Source organism: Ipomoea triloba, chromosome 11, assembly GCF_003576645.1.
Source record: "Ipomoea triloba cultivar NCNSP0323 chromosome 11, ASM357664v1".
NCBI lineage: Eukaryota > Viridiplantae > Streptophyta > Magnoliopsida > Solanales > Convolvulaceae > Ipomoea > Ipomoea triloba.
In genome coordinates this window covers 3,864,857-3,880,989 of record NC_044926.1, presented here as the reverse complement: position 1 = coordinate 3,880,989, position 16,133 = coordinate 3,864,857, and the positions used below count along the sequence as shown (strand labels likewise).

The window sequence follows — 16,133 nt, the reverse complement described above, 5'->3', positions numbered from 1 at the left end:
CGCCGCCTCCGCTAAGCATGCGGAGGCGGCGGCTGCCGGCAAATAAAGATTTTCATTTTCTCAATTTGTATTTTTCATTAAGACAGAAGTGGGAAAATAAGAAAATTTTTCCCTTTCCAAATGGAAAATAAAATCCATTTAGATCTTTTTTTTTTTTTGGTTGAAACTTTAGATCAAATTTTTATTTTTCTAATTTTCTTCTTTATTTTTATAAACAAAGTTGTAAGTTCAACAGAGTTCAAGAGAGATAAATGGTGGAAGACATGTAGGACTTAAGTTCTACAAAGTCTCATTCCATCATTTATCATTTTGTTGGGAGACATGAGTTTGATTTAGATGAGAACTTGTATATTCTGGATGGGTGGGGCATGATAGAAAAATTAGAAAAAATGTGTTTAAATTCAACCACTTTTAAATTTATACAATATAAAATAAAATTAAATGTAAATACTAAGCAATAATTGTATTATGAATTTGGTTCCTCAAAGAGTTCAATATACTTTCTTAGATGTAATAGTTAGGAGTAATCGTGATTCGGTTTCGATTTTAAATTGATGGTTCTCAATTTTGAAAAAAAAAAAGAATCGGAATTATAGTTTCAATCAGATTTTAAAAAAAATGTTTTATATTTTAAAAATAGTTCAAATTTAATAATTAATTTTAAAAATACATTCTATTTTTTTAAAAGAAAAAATAATTGTTATATAAACTTTAATTAAATAATAGTCAAACTTTAAATTGTATGTATTTTTTTTACGATTTAGAATTGAAACCAACAATTCCGATTCTTAATATTATGGAACCGGAACTAGAACCATCCGTACAATTATGATTTAATTCGATTCCTATAGTGCACAATTTAATTCGAACAATGATCATCCCTAATAATAGTCCTAATGGGTAAGATAGAAAATGATCCTTGAACTGCCAATGAGTAACTTTCCGTCATATTTTATAATTTGATAAAAGATCATTTAAAAAAAAATAGTTTTTTAAATGAATATTAGAATATGACACGTAGGCAGAGAGTAAAAAATAGAGTAAAAACAAAAGTGTATGCGTACTATTACTTTGGTAGATAAATAGGTAATGATAGTACCATTGACATCCTAAAAGACTTGAGAAATCACATTGGGAAATCTGCCAACTGCAATTAGATAGCACATGAAGGCAAACACAAAGTTGATCACAGGATCAAGAAAAGGTCTGGTATATTTTTCTGAGAATATTATCAACTATAAAGCAGCATTACAACAAACAACAACATACTTCAGATTGTTCCAAATGGCCAATAATCTCATTTTTGGGAAGGGTGAGTGCATTGCCTGAAATGGTTGCACTTCCATGAGCATCAGAAACCACAGGGAGATGTAAATAATTATAGTCAAAGTGCAAAGATGAACTTCTATAACTCATCAAACTTGATTGAGATCTCTTTCATCAGAGGGTGATGCCTTCTTACCTATAAACAAGGGGAAAACAAACTATCAAATAAAAACGGAAGGATGGAGAATAAGAGGTAAATTCAAGTCAAATGAACCATTGCTTTATTAGACTTCTATTACATGAAGAGTGACTTTTCTTGGCATTAAAAAAGCACTCCATTCTTAGAAAGAATTTCTCCTGGAAAGGTAACCACAATACACTTACTTTGACACCTGCCATTGATAGAAGCTTGTGAGAGGCAACATAGGTTGTATCACAACTCCCCAGCCGTTTCTCCACAAAATATATAACCTCTGAAACACCTGACTGCAATTACAAGTACTTGTGTTATAACCCTTGAGGCCTTAGGAAACAAGCAACATGGTATTCTTCATTTCTCCTCTAGTACTCATTAATCATACTCCACAGCTATCATAAACAGTCAATGTCCCTCTACTGTGTTAATATTTGCTCGTCTCTCACAAGTTAAACTAAAAGCAGCTTATTAATTGCTTATCTTCAACTAAAGAAAGGCATAAGGAGTCTTAATTCAAATTTGACTAGTAAATTGCAGGAAATTTAATATTAAAATGCAACAAATAGAGTTCAGCTTCAAGTCACAAAAATGAAGGCAAAGCATCAAGAGGTTACAGTGACGGTGAGCCGTAATTAGGGATGTCAATGGGCCAACCCACTAGGGTTTTGGGCTAGCCCTGCAAGGTTGTTGGGCTTATTGGTTTGGGCTAAATGGTTTTGTTTTGTTTTACTTTTGAGTTGGGTTAGCCCTAACCCTAAACTATACACTATTGGGCTTATCCAGTGGGCTAATTCAATGAACTAAAATTAAAAAGTATAAGTTAATATCCACTTATTCACAAATTTAATTCAAAATAAATTATTTATTTCATCTAAAATAAGTTAAATTTAATAATTAATTTCAATTCAAATCATTATTTTAAAATTTAACAATAATCTGGTACACATGCAGTTTAGCCCACACAAAATTTCAACCAAACAAATTCCTAAATAAATCAACGTATTGCTGCAGAATCAAATACCCCAAATATTCCTAAAATAAAAAAATTCTTAAAATTCCTAAAATAAAATAAAAGAAATTACTTGCACTTGTTGCAATTGGCGATCGGATTGTTGGACATGGTTCTGTTCTCGCGGTTATGGGTGAGTATAATTACCGAAAAATCGATAAAATCGATAGCCGATAACCAAATCGACCGATAATTTCGATTATCGATCGGTTATCGGTTATAAGACTATAAAAAAATCGTTTATTTGGTTTATCCTATTATTTATATATTATATATAAATATATAGATATTAGTAGTTACTGTATATATTAGTTTTATAGTATATATTAGCTACTATATATATATATATTAGTTACTATATATATATATATTAGTAGTTACTGTATATATTAGTTACTATATACAGTAACTACATACTAATATCTACTACGTATATATTTATATATAACTAATATATACAGCAGCTAATATATACTAGCTACTGTATATATTAGTTACAATATATATTAGTTACCTATAAATTTCAAGTATGTTATGTTTTATATCACTTCTATAATAAAAAATAGTTTTTAATTGTCGGGCTATTGGGCTAGCCCATTTAATTTCGGGCTAGCCCTATCGGGTCATCGGGCTTAATGGTTTTGGGCTTATTGGGCTAATTCTTTATCGGGCTAACCCGTTAGGGCTATAGCCCTGTCGGTTTCGGGCTAGCCCATCGGGTTCGGGCCCGATTGACATCCCTAGCCGTAATTGCTGCAAAAAGTGAATTCAATATTTATATGTTGTACTGAATCACCTGAATAATTATCTTTGCACATTCATTGCAAGGGAACATGGTGACATAGAGCCTCTGCATAATAAGGCCAAAGCATGAGATTAAATAACAGTTTCTAGTGGTCATGACAAGAGAGCTAAGGGACAGAGAAATTGACAATTTTTTTATTTTTTATTAAAAAAAAACAGAGAGAGAAAACAGATGAATGGTGCATAGATCACAATACTACTACTAACCTGCCCTGCAGCAGAAGCATGATTTGTATTTAGGATGGCATTAACTTCAGCATGACAGACATAACTACAAAAGAAGATATGATGAGTCAGAATCAGTTTTTCTGAGTCTTATTTCTTGTATTGTAATTTTATTTTTTTTTGGGTGGTAGGCGGTATTTAAGAAAATTTATGCATTAACATAAGGAATACTTGTTTCTAATGTAAACATTGGAGATGCTAATTAAAGTATATTCAAATAAATGTTACTCACGGATACTTTGTCTCCAAGGGATTTCCAGTTTTGGATTTCTGAAAATTTATGGATGAGTTAGAATTGATGCCTCTTGTGAGACCAAAAGTTCACTAACGTAAACACTACCAAGTACCAACCTTAGCCCAAGGAAGTTTGTCGTCCGAACAACCACGAGGAAATCCATTGTAGCCAATGCCTGACTAAAAAATGGGCATAAATGTAACAGAATGTTACTCATTTTTATAACAAATAATGCACATTAGAACCTGTACAACACAACTTATCAAATAAATACAGAGGAATTTTGTAAGCTTTAAATGTTCTAAGTTCCATTTCTGGACATAGAGCCTTTGTAGGGGCTAATACCAAGTTACAAGTGCATATAGACAACAAATAGAAAAACTTACAAAACAAAAGAGCAGAGGAAAAACTTTAAGGCAACAAAACACCACACACTTCACTGATATATTAATGTGCCTAAATCAACTTGCAAGAGCACTAGAACTTAGATGTAGTTCTGTAGGATATGCTTCAATAACAAAAGTGCCTTTTCCCATCCCTCTAGTTTCTCTCATCTGTTTTACACAAGCAGCTGTAGGATACCAAAATTCAACTAGACATTATTTATTGAAAAGCTGGAAGGAGCTTAGTTGGGCCCCGACATGGAATTATTTAGTAGTTTTATTTGGGGTTCATAAGATGGTTCCTCTAAACCCATCAAGCAAGATGTCAATAGCATGTTCGGATCCACATTCATCAATGTCTTTGGCACAAGTATAAGCGTTTGACTATGTTAGCTTTACATTATGATACAGAATAATAAGTCAAATGCATCTTACCAAGTATTATACCAGTTTGGCTCACCAAACATGCACCAACCTGCAAAACATTGGAAGGTATCACTTTCACAATGGTGTAGTGCCGTAGTATTGATAAACAGTCACAAATTCATGTAAAATAAGTTAAATAACGAGAAAAAAGCACTGCAAAGAGACCTTCCCTTCAGTGACAAATATTATATACAAAAAAACTCTGTAAATCAGATTATTACATTTACTGTATATGCAAAACTAGTGGCATCCGGCATGCACTTCCATATGGAAGGGAGTAGGTTTGAGCATCAGTGAAAGCAAACTGTTGACTCTTTGTGCCGAAAATAGTTATGAACAGATACTACATTATAACAAAGTTGATAGTACTAAGAAAAAAAACTGTAGATGCAAAACTGATTACCTGTCTGTTGGGATCTTTGGAGCGTTCGGCGGAGAGGAACGCAATAGCCATGAAATAATCATCCCACGACAAATACCTACAGTTATATAGCATCCAAACATTAAACACCGAAAAATATTTGAAATGAAAGCAACCAAATATTCTTAAAGTAAAGAGCTGACCCTTCCCGTTTGGAGGGGTCGAAGGGGCTCTTCGATGGATGCTTCCGCGCCCCATTAATTGCCAACTCGGCACCGGCGGCCGGCCGAAGATGTTTTCGGCGTCTGAGAAATAAACGAACTGCAGTGGCATATGCGGCGGCGCCGAGCACTCCGGCGACTGAGATCAACGCCAGATCTCTGGATTTCATGCCTGGGCGTTCAAGCTGACTCCAGAGCCGAGAGGGTAAGAAGGGTTTTGGCGCAATGGGGATTTGCCGATTTGGGGAAATAGAAAGTAGCGGGAAAAAAATGCTGGGTAAACATTTTAGCGGGAAGTATATACAATATTTCTTTAAGTCTGTTTGGTCATTGGTGGGTGTAAAGGCGTTGACTATTGCTGTCTAATAATTATTCTCGTTGGATAAACTCACCGTATAACGTATTATCCCATAATAATATTCTCTATTTTAGGATCAAATGAATATTTTTGCCTAAAGGGAGAAAATGATGTGTGTTGTCCTTATATTTATATATAATACTAATTTCACCCCTCAATTGTTAGCATCATTAAAAAAAAAAAGTTCATGAGTTTTTGATGACAAGAAAGAAAAATAAAATATGAAAGAGAAAAAATGATACTCCGTATTTTTTTTGTTTGGCAAAGACGAGATATCAAGAAAAGATTCAAGTTTCGAAAAAGATTCTCATGAAAATCGATGCCCTCATAATTGTTCAATGTCTTGCAAATACAATTGATGAGTCTCAATTTGACATTGGTTTAGAGGATATTAGGGTATTGTTGAACTGTTTCTCACACACTTTTGTGTCATTTGTTAAGCAAACAGCGAATCGCACATCCCTCTTGTTAACTGGGGAAGCAATTTCTTAGCCTGTTCGCGTGGATTTGAATTTTATATCCCCATCCTTTATTTCTAACTCTTTATATATATATATATATATATATATATATATATATATATATATATTTGAAGGAAACTCTTTATATTTAGATCTTAAATAGTTAAAATTTTATCTTTTCCTTAAAAAAAAAAAAAAAAAAAAACTATCACACTCCAACACGTGCAAGTATAACAATTCAGACAATCAAATGCATTGTTGCAATGATAAAGAAAATTGTAAAATTCCCCATAAGGATGTTATTATTGTTTATTAATAACAAAGGACTAAAGTCCGGGTTGGCATTTAGGCAACCCGAAACCAGAGTCCACGTACATGTGAGTTGTACAGATATGGAGACAGAGGGGGGGGGGAAAGCATAGCAACATGATTTCGTCCAACACATACAAGATTAGGATCTACTCAGTCAATAATTACAAAGGAACTTCCCTATAACTAGAACAAACAAAGATAAGGAGGGAAGGGAATCATACACACACCAGGAGAGAAATTGATCAAAATCCGAGAATGCATCAGAGGAAGTACTGAAAACTTGGAGGATCAGACCCTGGTGTTTGGAGGCAGTGGCAAGACACCATCGAAGAAATCCCCGAAGTAGCCGCGAGGTTCGTGTACCAACTTAGAGATGATGTCTCTGAGAGTGATGATCCCCTCTAGATTCCCTGCGTTGTCCACGACATATATCCGATGGATCTTCAAAGAGTCGAGCTTCGTGATGACTGACTTAAGGCTATCATCTCTTCGGCATGTTACCATCCCGCTTAGCATTGGTGACTCCTTGGAATTCTCTGCAAGGTATCGTCGGATTGCAGTCAAGAAGTTCTTTGCAGTGATGGATCTGCAAGGAAACATCAAACAAGTACTACAACATTATTTGAGTGACAAGGGGAACTCACAGTGACTAGAGGTAAACCAACTTAGGTTGCCCATAGCTGATTAGCTCAAATCAATAAAATGCCAAATCAAACCAACTTAGATTGCCCATAGCTGACTATCTCAAATCAATAAAACGCCCATGCTAGGAGTCAAACTTGTAACCTTGTGGTTACCAAGTCAACAGCCCGACAGCATAAAAGCTATTGCTACTATTGGTCTCTTCTTAACTTCCAGCTTAATATTAAGATAGTGATATGATGAGAAGGTTGTTTACTAATTCTTAGTCTCATTCAGTATGAAAATCTTAATGTCTTATAAATACATAGTGAAATCATTTTAATTGAAAGTTGAAACAAACCTGAAGTCCCTATATATTTCAGGTGCATTCAGAAGGAACTGAATATCTCTGATGCTTATATTGCCAATTGCTTTGGTTCCACCACTTTCAACCACAGGTAGTCCACCTATACCTTTTTGTCTCATTAGTTTGAAGGCCTGCAGAACTGGTTCATCCTCGTTCACCTGAAATAGTAGAAGGAGAACACAACAGATTTTAAGTGTTTGGCTGCATAACTGATGATATTTTTGACAGGAAAATTTCTACTAGTAGAGATATACAAGAGGTAGTAAGATCCAAACAAATATTTGGGTGGGTAAAATGACTAAATCAAACTTTTTACTGCCTTTATACAGTCTAGCACCATAAAATCCCGCCCAAAGGCCATAACTGTTCACGCCTTTAATGAAATTGCTATTTTGAGTCAAGCTTCATACCTTAACAATAGAACTAGCCTTCATTAAAGGGAGACCAAGTTCAGATATTTTCTTGGAACCCCAGCTCTCGAACCAATGAAGATCGGCACATTCTTCTATCATGTGTAAGACAGAAGATTGAGTGATGATGTTATCAATCTTTCCTTCTCCTAAATCTACCACAGGAACACTCTTCATTCTATATTTAGATAGCAATAGAAGCATTGTTAGGAAAGAGTTTGATTTCTGCAATGCAAGGAATGGAGCCCATCGAAATGACCCAGCAATATCTAGAACCTGCATAAAATTGGGAGAAATTATGCATAGAATATCAAAGTAAAGAAAGCATTTAAAACATCCTCAGACTGAGGAACTTCCTATGGTATAAATATTCAATGAAAACAGTAACCTTTGTGTTCTTATATAGGTCAGAAGAAGTTAGAGCCTCAAAAAAGCTTCCAGAAGTTGCTGTTGGAGACTCAGGGTGTAAACTTCTGAATCTGGGAGAACAAATGCCACTAGCAGCTGCGGCAACAGCAGGAGGGAGATCCGATTGAGCCATTGCTTCATCCCATTTGGTAAATCCTTCCATCTTTTCTGACTGCAAAGGCATGAAAACCATCTTCATTCTTCTTGAAGGACAGAACAAGATAAAACTGGGAGATAATTATCTTTACATAAAAATGACAATTATGTGCTTGATTTTGAGGCTGTATCTTTTTTCCTTTCCTAGAGGCCTAAGGCAACTATCCATCCATCAATTTAACAAATTTGTAGCCCAAAAAGAGAGAACTTTTTCTGATACTATTGATCTATTTCCTCCACGTGGTATTTTGTATCACTTTCACATTCCTTAGAAGTGAAAATCATACAGAAAAATTTATGAAAATATAATACTTATACTCGAAAATGTAATACTAACTTATAAGGGAAAGTGTAATACTTTTGAAGAAAAATGTAAGCAATACTTTTACATTTTGATTTTAAAGTATTACGTTTTTCCTAAAAAAGTAGTACACTTTCCCTTATAAGTAAGGGATAGTTTATTCTTGATTAATATTACATTTTTCAGTATAAGTATCCCATTTCCATATTAACCCGACTGGTCTCACAGCAGAGTCACTTCAATAGTATTGTTGATGGATGGATTTACCAATCATTATACCATAGGCCATCGTCCACCTTACAAGACGGACCGATGACATAAGGTTCATTATTAGTATACTGAATGTTTATTTTAGTTTGTTGAAGGTTTATATTTAGATATACTACCAAAAAAAAAAAAACTTTCAAACACATTAAAAATGAACATTTATCCGTGGTCCATAGTATAATTTACCTGGATTTACGGGGTCATTCTAAACAGAAAATCAATGTAGATCATGACCAAAAATTTGGAAGAAAAACAAAAATCTATTCATCAGTGTTGAAAGACAAAAATCCATTAATTAGAAGTTTGAATACAGGCATGCACACCTGATGCAGAATCCAGACCACAATTCCGGCGAACTCCACAATGCCGATGTATCTATCAATCCAGCTAGCATCTTCAGGGGCATCAACATCCACGACAGGCGCGCTTAACAGTTTATGCTGGGATAGTAATTTAACAGCTTCACCCAAACTGGCATCCGATTTTATCTCAACCACTGCGCGCCATAATTGCTAACGTATTAGAGTCAAAATCACATAGAACTGCAGAACACATAAATCATTCACACGCACGGCATGCAAAAAAAAAAACAGCTCAATCAATCCAAACCTCCATCACAATCAGTAGTACATATGTCGCAATCAGAGAACAGATTCACAGAAAAACGGTATACGAAACCTGATTATACGATCATAAATCATCGAATTACAGAGAGAGAGAGAGAGAGAGAAGAGTACCTTGATTGGAAGCGGCGGGAGGGAAGTCGGAGACAGGGATGCTTTCAAAACAAGCATTGAGCTTCTCAGTAGGACTGAGCTGCGGCTCCTGAACGTCCCACAGATCCTCCACCTGCATCCCCAATTTCGCCTCCGGGCTCCGGGGAGTCACCACCTGACTCACCTCCTCGATCACCTCCTCACTCTCCCTTATCATCTGCATCTTGCCTTTCTCTCTCTCTCTCTCTCTCACACTCTCTCTCACTCTCTCTCTAGCTGGTAACGAGAGATCAATCAATCACTGGATATTTGTTGCTTTTTAAGAAGGAGACACACTATTATTGAATCCACAATGATTCATTCAAGCTTCCATTAACTCAATATTATATCCGTGTATATATATAATTATATATCTAAGCCAATTAAAAAAAGGGAAAATGGAAAATGAAAGTGACCATTATTTTCACTATTTTTAAGGCTACCTCTTATCCGTTCTTCAGTAGGGGCCACTTGCCCGAAACAGACAGCAGAAAGATAAAGGCAGAATGAAAGGAATAGCAACTAGGAAGGGGCAAAAACGTCGCCCCAATTCTCTTTGTCTAGCATTTCGTTTAACATTTTTTTTGTTAGCAGCGTGCTATGCTACATGTAATAGTTCGTAATTTTTTTAAAATGATTTTTATTAAGTGAAATATGATTGAATAATCTAACATATTTTAACTGGGTAAAAAAATTTTAAAAAATAATTAAATAATTTCACAATAAAATATTCCATACAAGGGGTTCAAACTCCAGACCAACATCTCTTAAGAGAGGAGAGTGCACGATTTTCCAGACCAATCAAGTTAGTTAAAGTCATGTAATTAGTTGAACATACATTATTTTATATTTTTGGCATCAATATTGTAAAAATTAATAGTTGTATTAACAAGCTTACCAATTGTACGAATTCCTTAGAATTAGTTAAAACCTAATTTAATGCAAAGTTTTGAGTGTAAATTACAATTTTAAAATGGAAATCCAAATACTCGGCCAGCGGTTTTGGAAGGGTAAGGATGAATACCGGCGGCTTGGCTTTTGCGTTTTCTGCCACCTGCCAATAACAAGTGGGGAAGGGAAGTGCATTGACTCACAAAATGCCATCTTTTTCATTTACTTACACGAAGTAGGGAGAGGGGACCAAGAAGAAGATAAGCTATAATTTTTTATTTTTTATTTTTTATTTTTGCTGCTGATTATTTTACACGTTTGACAAACTTATCTTATAGTCTATAGATAAGTTGAACTGAAATATAAATTATTCAAGGTCTATAGACTATAACCATAAACTATACCTAATGCACATTGATGTGTTGTACCATGCACACTATCAAACATTTTAATAATTGAAGTTTCACTAGTTCAGTACAACCTGACCAAAATTAATACCGGAAATATGCAATGGCACACGAAACAATACATAGAAGATACAAGGTTTAGTAGCAAAAACTACATAGTTCTATATTAGTTCAAAGTCGCTCCATCTTAAAGTTACATTAGAAGTTCATAGCCTCCCTGAGTTTCTGGTGAGTACATTATTCAAGGGACTCCTTCAAACGGGCAATCAATTCATCCTGCCCAGAAAACATCGTCAATTAGAACATGTGTGAAACAAATAAATGGCATCCCTCATGCTAGACAATAAGCTTAATCTGGTGCATCAACAATACAGTATTGAAAAAAATCGCTAACATTTGGAAATATCTGTAACATGAGAAGACAAATATCATAAATTCTTGCCTTTTTTCCTCTCGTGGAAAGGCCCTTCTCCTTCAAGAGTGCACGGAGTCTCTCCACTGTCATACTGTGGTAATCTCGTTCAGGCACACGGTTTTTAGTTCCTTCTGTCAAAAACAAGGCAAAGTAGTGAACATATATGTATAAATTAAATTATTATACTGAGGAAAGGTATTTATCATCAGGATTACCTCAAATTATTCAACGTAAAGTATAAACTAGAAAGACATGCATTCCAAACAGCATTAGTCTATACTCTAGGCAATCATCAAGGTATATAAAGCAAAGTCATGCATATATTATATTGACTGGGTCACCATCAGCGCAAGACTACAATTTCAACTGGTATTGGCTTCACAGCCCCAGTTTTATGTTTGCTAATAGTTTGACTTGTGTAAATTGGAATTCCAGAAAACTTAGTAAAATATAGTTGTCTAAGTGCCACTCCCTAAATTTCAAGAGCCTTATCCAAAGTCACCCTTAATGTCTAGAGGGAGAGAGAGAGGTTTTAGTCAAACCCCATGAATAGCACATTCAAACAGAGGTCATAGTTACAGGCTTACCCTGGCGAGAAGCGGCTTGACTACTGCTTGCAGCCTTCTTTGCTGATGTTCTACCATCCAGTGCTCTCTCCGCGCCTCTAAAAGTAATAAGTTGGTAGGTGAGATAACATTTGATGTGTTAGCCAGAACAGTAAAACAATAAAACCTCCAGGCACTCGCTAGTAAAACATCATTCACAGATTGCATGAAATGTAAATGCATACATGTAAAGAATAACCAAAATGTTTCCTGTAATGCTTTTATGCAGAAGAATGTGAAACTGATACCTTTTTCTTGAACTTTCACTCGTAGGAACACTTTTCCCATCTTTTGAACCAGATTCAGCCTTCTGCTTTTTAAGCATGAGAGATCTAATTAAGATGTTCATCTGGTCTGTCTTAATGAGCTGGTCCTCTGGACAAAGAAAATAGTCAGAATCAAGTTTATAAAGTCCTATCGCAAAAAGAAACTGTGATAGAGCATGGGAGGACGTTGTGACTTGTCTGCTGAATCAAGTCAGAGACTGCAAAGTTTATGCTATCATATTAGTTAAAAAGATAAAGCAGCAGTGTGAAAAGATGGGAAGGAAAGATTTTCTTTCCAATTCTAGAGAACAAGTTTTTCCTAGAGATATCTTAGTGTCATCCAACATTCTCCAGATTGTTTTACACAGACCTTCGCTTCCGCAGTCTTGTGAGTGACAAGTAAGATCACCATGTCATGGAGAAGGCTTCATGTGTAGTTCTGGTTAGGAGTTTAAATTTTCAGAGCTTACAGAAGTAGATATACTAAGCAACAAACATGGTGCTAGTCCTTGGCAAATTACAAATCCCCTTCTGATTACCCTACCCTACATCTTGAAACTTATTTGGTTTTCAGTTTTCACAAATATGACATATCTACATCTTGAAATGTCATTAGTCCCATTAAACCTGACAAAATATTTAAATAAATAAAATAGGATAATACCTAATCTTCACCCAGTTTGACAGCTTAAAACTGTACTTTTATGATAAGAACTAATCAATAAGCTCAAAACAAGTCATATAGCATTGAAATTGAGTTAATACCCAACTTTGTCCTCGATTATAGTAATTTTTCTCGATTTAGTCCTAAAAGTTTTTTTGTGCTTAATTGGATCTTGGACTTCGATAGTTTTACCTAATTGAGTCTTCGGCTGTTAGAATCAAAGACTAAATCAAGGAAAACCACTATAATCGAGAACTAAATTGGGTATTAACCTCTATATTCAGGACTAAATTGGGTTTTAATAGAGGGGAAATTACCAAGTTATTATCCTAACAGAGGACTCAAATTAAAACAAGTCATATAGCATTGAAATTGAGTTAATACCCAACTTTGTCATCAATTATAGTAATTTTTCTCGATTTAGTCCTAAAAGTTTTTTTGTGCTTAATTGGATCTTGGACTTCGATAGTTTTACCTAATTGAGTCTTCGGCTGTTCTTGGACTTCGATAGTTTTACCTAATTGAGTCTTCGGCTGTTAGAATCAAAGACTAAATCAAGGAAAACCACTATAATCGAGTTAGAATCAAAGACTAAATCAAGGAAAACCACTATAATCGATAACTAAATTGGGTATTAACCTCTATATTCAGGACTAAATTGGGTTTTAATAGAGGGGATATTACCAAGTTATTATCCTAACAGAGGACTCAAATTGGTAAAACTATTGAAGTCAAGACTCAATTAAGCACAAAAAGACTTTTAGGACTAAATTGAGAAAAACCATTATAATCGAGGACTAAATTGGGTATTAACTCCTTTGAAATTCAAGTGACTTCTGAAAAGCTGTTTTTCAGTTCATTTTGGATAAGCTCTTTGAAATAGTTTGCAAAACTAAGCTCAAAACAACTTGCTAGAAGCCATAAACTCTATTCACAAACCTATCCAAACATTAAAAAATTGCACAACAGCATAAGTCCTTATGGTAGTACATAAGCTCAAATAAGGTCGCTAAAATAGTTTGACGTGTGTGATGCTAATTGTTAAGGAAAAAATAACCTGGAGGTGATGTGTCATGATCACAAATATAAACCCGCATTCCACCCTGTACAAAATTTCCAAAGATGTGAATCAGAGATCATGCAGTAAAGGAACGAATATAGAAATCTATGATTGAGCAATATTTTATCTTTAACTGGCAAAGAAACTTTTCAGTTACTATTAACACATATTGCAGGTGATAATGATACAAACAAACAAACAAAAACATGCATTAGCATAATTCTTCACCCACAAAAATAGAGTAGCCCATTGTATTCCGTGGGCAACTTTGTGGTAGAAGAAAGCAATATAGTCATTGAGAGTTGCATACTCAATTGCTCATATGAATCACCAGATTTGCAACAGCAGTTTTGGATTCATTACAAACAGTATAATACCAGTACCATAATTCCCATAGAGAGCAAATAACATAGAAGGAAATAAAAGAGAGAATGCTAAAAGATTCTTATTTTTGACTGCTATACATAAATGTCATCTTGCCATCATATAAAAAACTCTAATCGGTGGCTGTTATAAGTCGGGAATAGATAAAGCCGGTGGAAGTGGACTGCTGCAGGACACTAATGGGAGATGGTTAGGGAGGGTTCACTCATAACATTGGGTTGTGTAGTGCCATTGAAGTGGAGTGTTGGGCTATGCTTGATGTTCCTTGGTTGGCTTGGGCTATAGGGTTCAGTACAGTGATTTTGGAGAAAGATTCTGAGCTGGCTACAAGGTGGCTTAAAGGCGATACCGTACCAAGGGGGCCTGTCCTCACTGTTGTCACAGGGTGTAAGCACATGATAAGGAGACAATGGGAGGTTCGTATTCAGCACTGTTTCCGAGAGCAGAATAGAGCTGCAGACTATCTGGCTTCAAGGAGTGTTCAGTGGATTGAGAGACCTCCGGTTTTGCTTCAGCTAATTCTATTGGATGATGAGATGGGTGTTCTTTGCCCAAGGAAGATTTTAGTTACGAGGAGCTGATTTTGTGGGTGATCCCCTCCTTTCAATCAAATTTTAAAAAACTCCCATCGGTAATTTATCGCGATATGACCTCTGCCCTTCCCATGCACGAAAATAGCACCATAAATACTTCAAGCATTTTGATATGATTCCACATCAGCTCCAAAAGAAATTGTTGAGTGGTAAGAACACATCCTAAAAGACTAATCCAATAAATGATAGAATCCTTTATCTAAAGTACCACTCTACAATTTCTTGTGGAGCCAAAATGGGACCATATCACACTTCTTTGCACTTGTTTTTCTTATTCGTGCACCCCTCTCTTTTACCCTACTATTATCTATACAGTATCACTCACTGAGTAACTGTGAATACACAATGGCAACCACACAAAATTCTGAGAATTCCAAAAATCTATGCACTAAAGCTCGCAGGAACTCTAGGAGAACAAGGCAAATCTCATCAGTGAATTAAGAGTTTAAAACTAGTAAAAACTCAAACCACTAATATAATATCAGTACTTAATAGTTACTATAGTGAAGTTAAACGCTTTCAAGTTGTAATTACATACTTACACAGGCACAATTGATTCGATTAAGAAGCATCCGACGAATGATAATCAAATCGCAGACAGAAATTAGCACAAGCATTCGCGAAAAGCGGCAAAGGAAATGAAATTACCGGATTGGATGAGATCACGGTGGAGGAAAAGAGGCCGCGAGAAGGGAGGTTTGCGAGGAATTTAGTTGCCGTTCCACCGCCGCCGATATCAGAAGCCGTCGTTGCATGCTTCGAATTGGACGGAGTTGACGATCCACACTCGCCCTCCCCCATGTCTCCGACGCCCTAATTTGGTTCTGCTCTCACTTCGCACCCGCTACGCACAGAGAATTTAGAGCAAGTTATGCAAGAATACCAACCAAGTGGAGGAGAAGGAGAAGATGGAATGGAAATACTGAAGAAAGATAGCCGATGTTGCCGATGTAGCTCGAACACGGGCCGGGGTCAAGGTTTGTCAGGTTTAGGCCCAGGATTTGCGATACTCCCCTCGGTTCATTCAGATAATCCAGTCCGATCAAAGACATTTGCTTATGTAATAAATATTTTATATTATCTATTGTGAGACTGTGAGTTATAATATATAATATCTTATATATTTTATAAAATTTGTCAAGAAGTTTGTAAGAAACAAAATATACAATTTGAATACAAATTCACGACAGTTTAAAAATCTTTAAACTTTTTTTTGTCATAATAAATTTGTTATATAAATTTAATGGTATGAAATATTATTGTATTTAATATTTAATAATAATAATATATCTTATTTAAAGTGTAT

The 16,133-nt window shown here is 35.3% G+C and overlaps 3 protein-coding genes across 4 annotated transcripts; all 3 read right to left on the bottom strand.

The window, feature by feature from the left end:
* Window positions 1-1,057: 1,057 nt before the first annotated feature.
* Window positions 1,058-5,365, bottom strand: LOC115997178 (deoxycytidylate deaminase). The gene is made up of 9 exons (XM_031236686.1): window positions 5,109-5,365; window positions 4,948-5,023; window positions 4,554-4,593; window positions 3,852-3,910; window positions 3,733-3,770; window positions 3,483-3,546; window positions 3,268-3,321; window positions 1,651-1,752; window positions 1,058-1,462 (listed from the first exon to the last, which is right to left on the bottom strand). Exons 1-9 carry the CDS (start codon window positions 5,294-5,296, stop codon window positions 1,406-1,408), a joined length of 678 nt encoding a protein of 225 aa, XP_031092546.1. The 5' UTR covers window positions 5,297-5,365; the 3' UTR covers window positions 1,058-1,405.
* An 847-nt stretch (window positions 5,366-6,212) lies between these two features.
* On the bottom strand, window positions 6,213-9,831 carry LOC115996841 (SNF1-related protein kinase regulatory subunit gamma-1). The gene is made up of 6 exons (XM_031236271.1): window positions 9,525-9,831; window positions 9,111-9,283; window positions 8,044-8,235; window positions 7,656-7,931; window positions 7,240-7,403; window positions 6,213-6,843 (listed from the first exon to the last, which is right to left on the bottom strand). Exons 1-6 carry the CDS (start codon window positions 9,724-9,726, stop codon window positions 6,546-6,548), a joined length of 1,305 nt encoding a protein of 434 aa, XP_031092131.1. The 5' UTR covers window positions 9,727-9,831; the 3' UTR covers window positions 6,213-6,545.
* Window positions 9,832-10,853: 1,022 nt separating this feature from the next.
* On the bottom strand, window positions 10,854-15,865 carry LOC116033946. 2 transcript variants are annotated; one of them, XM_031276503.1, is made up of 7 exons: window positions 15,751-15,865; window positions 15,476-15,671; window positions 13,848-13,893; window positions 12,109-12,235; window positions 11,843-11,919; window positions 11,283-11,386; window positions 10,854-11,116 (listed from the first exon to the last, which is right to left on the bottom strand). In XM_031276503.1, exons 2-7 carry the CDS (start codon window positions 15,626-15,628, stop codon window positions 11,078-11,080), a joined length of 546 nt encoding a protein of 181 aa, XP_031132363.1. In that variant the 5' UTR covers window positions 15,629-15,671; window positions 15,751-15,865; the 3' UTR covers window positions 10,854-11,077. The 2 variants fall into 2 exon arrangements, with proteins under 2 accessions (XP_031132363.1, XP_031132362.1); XM_031276502.1 differs by having other exon boundaries at window positions 15,476-15,854.
* Between the last annotated feature and the right edge of the window lie 268 nt (window positions 15,866-16,133).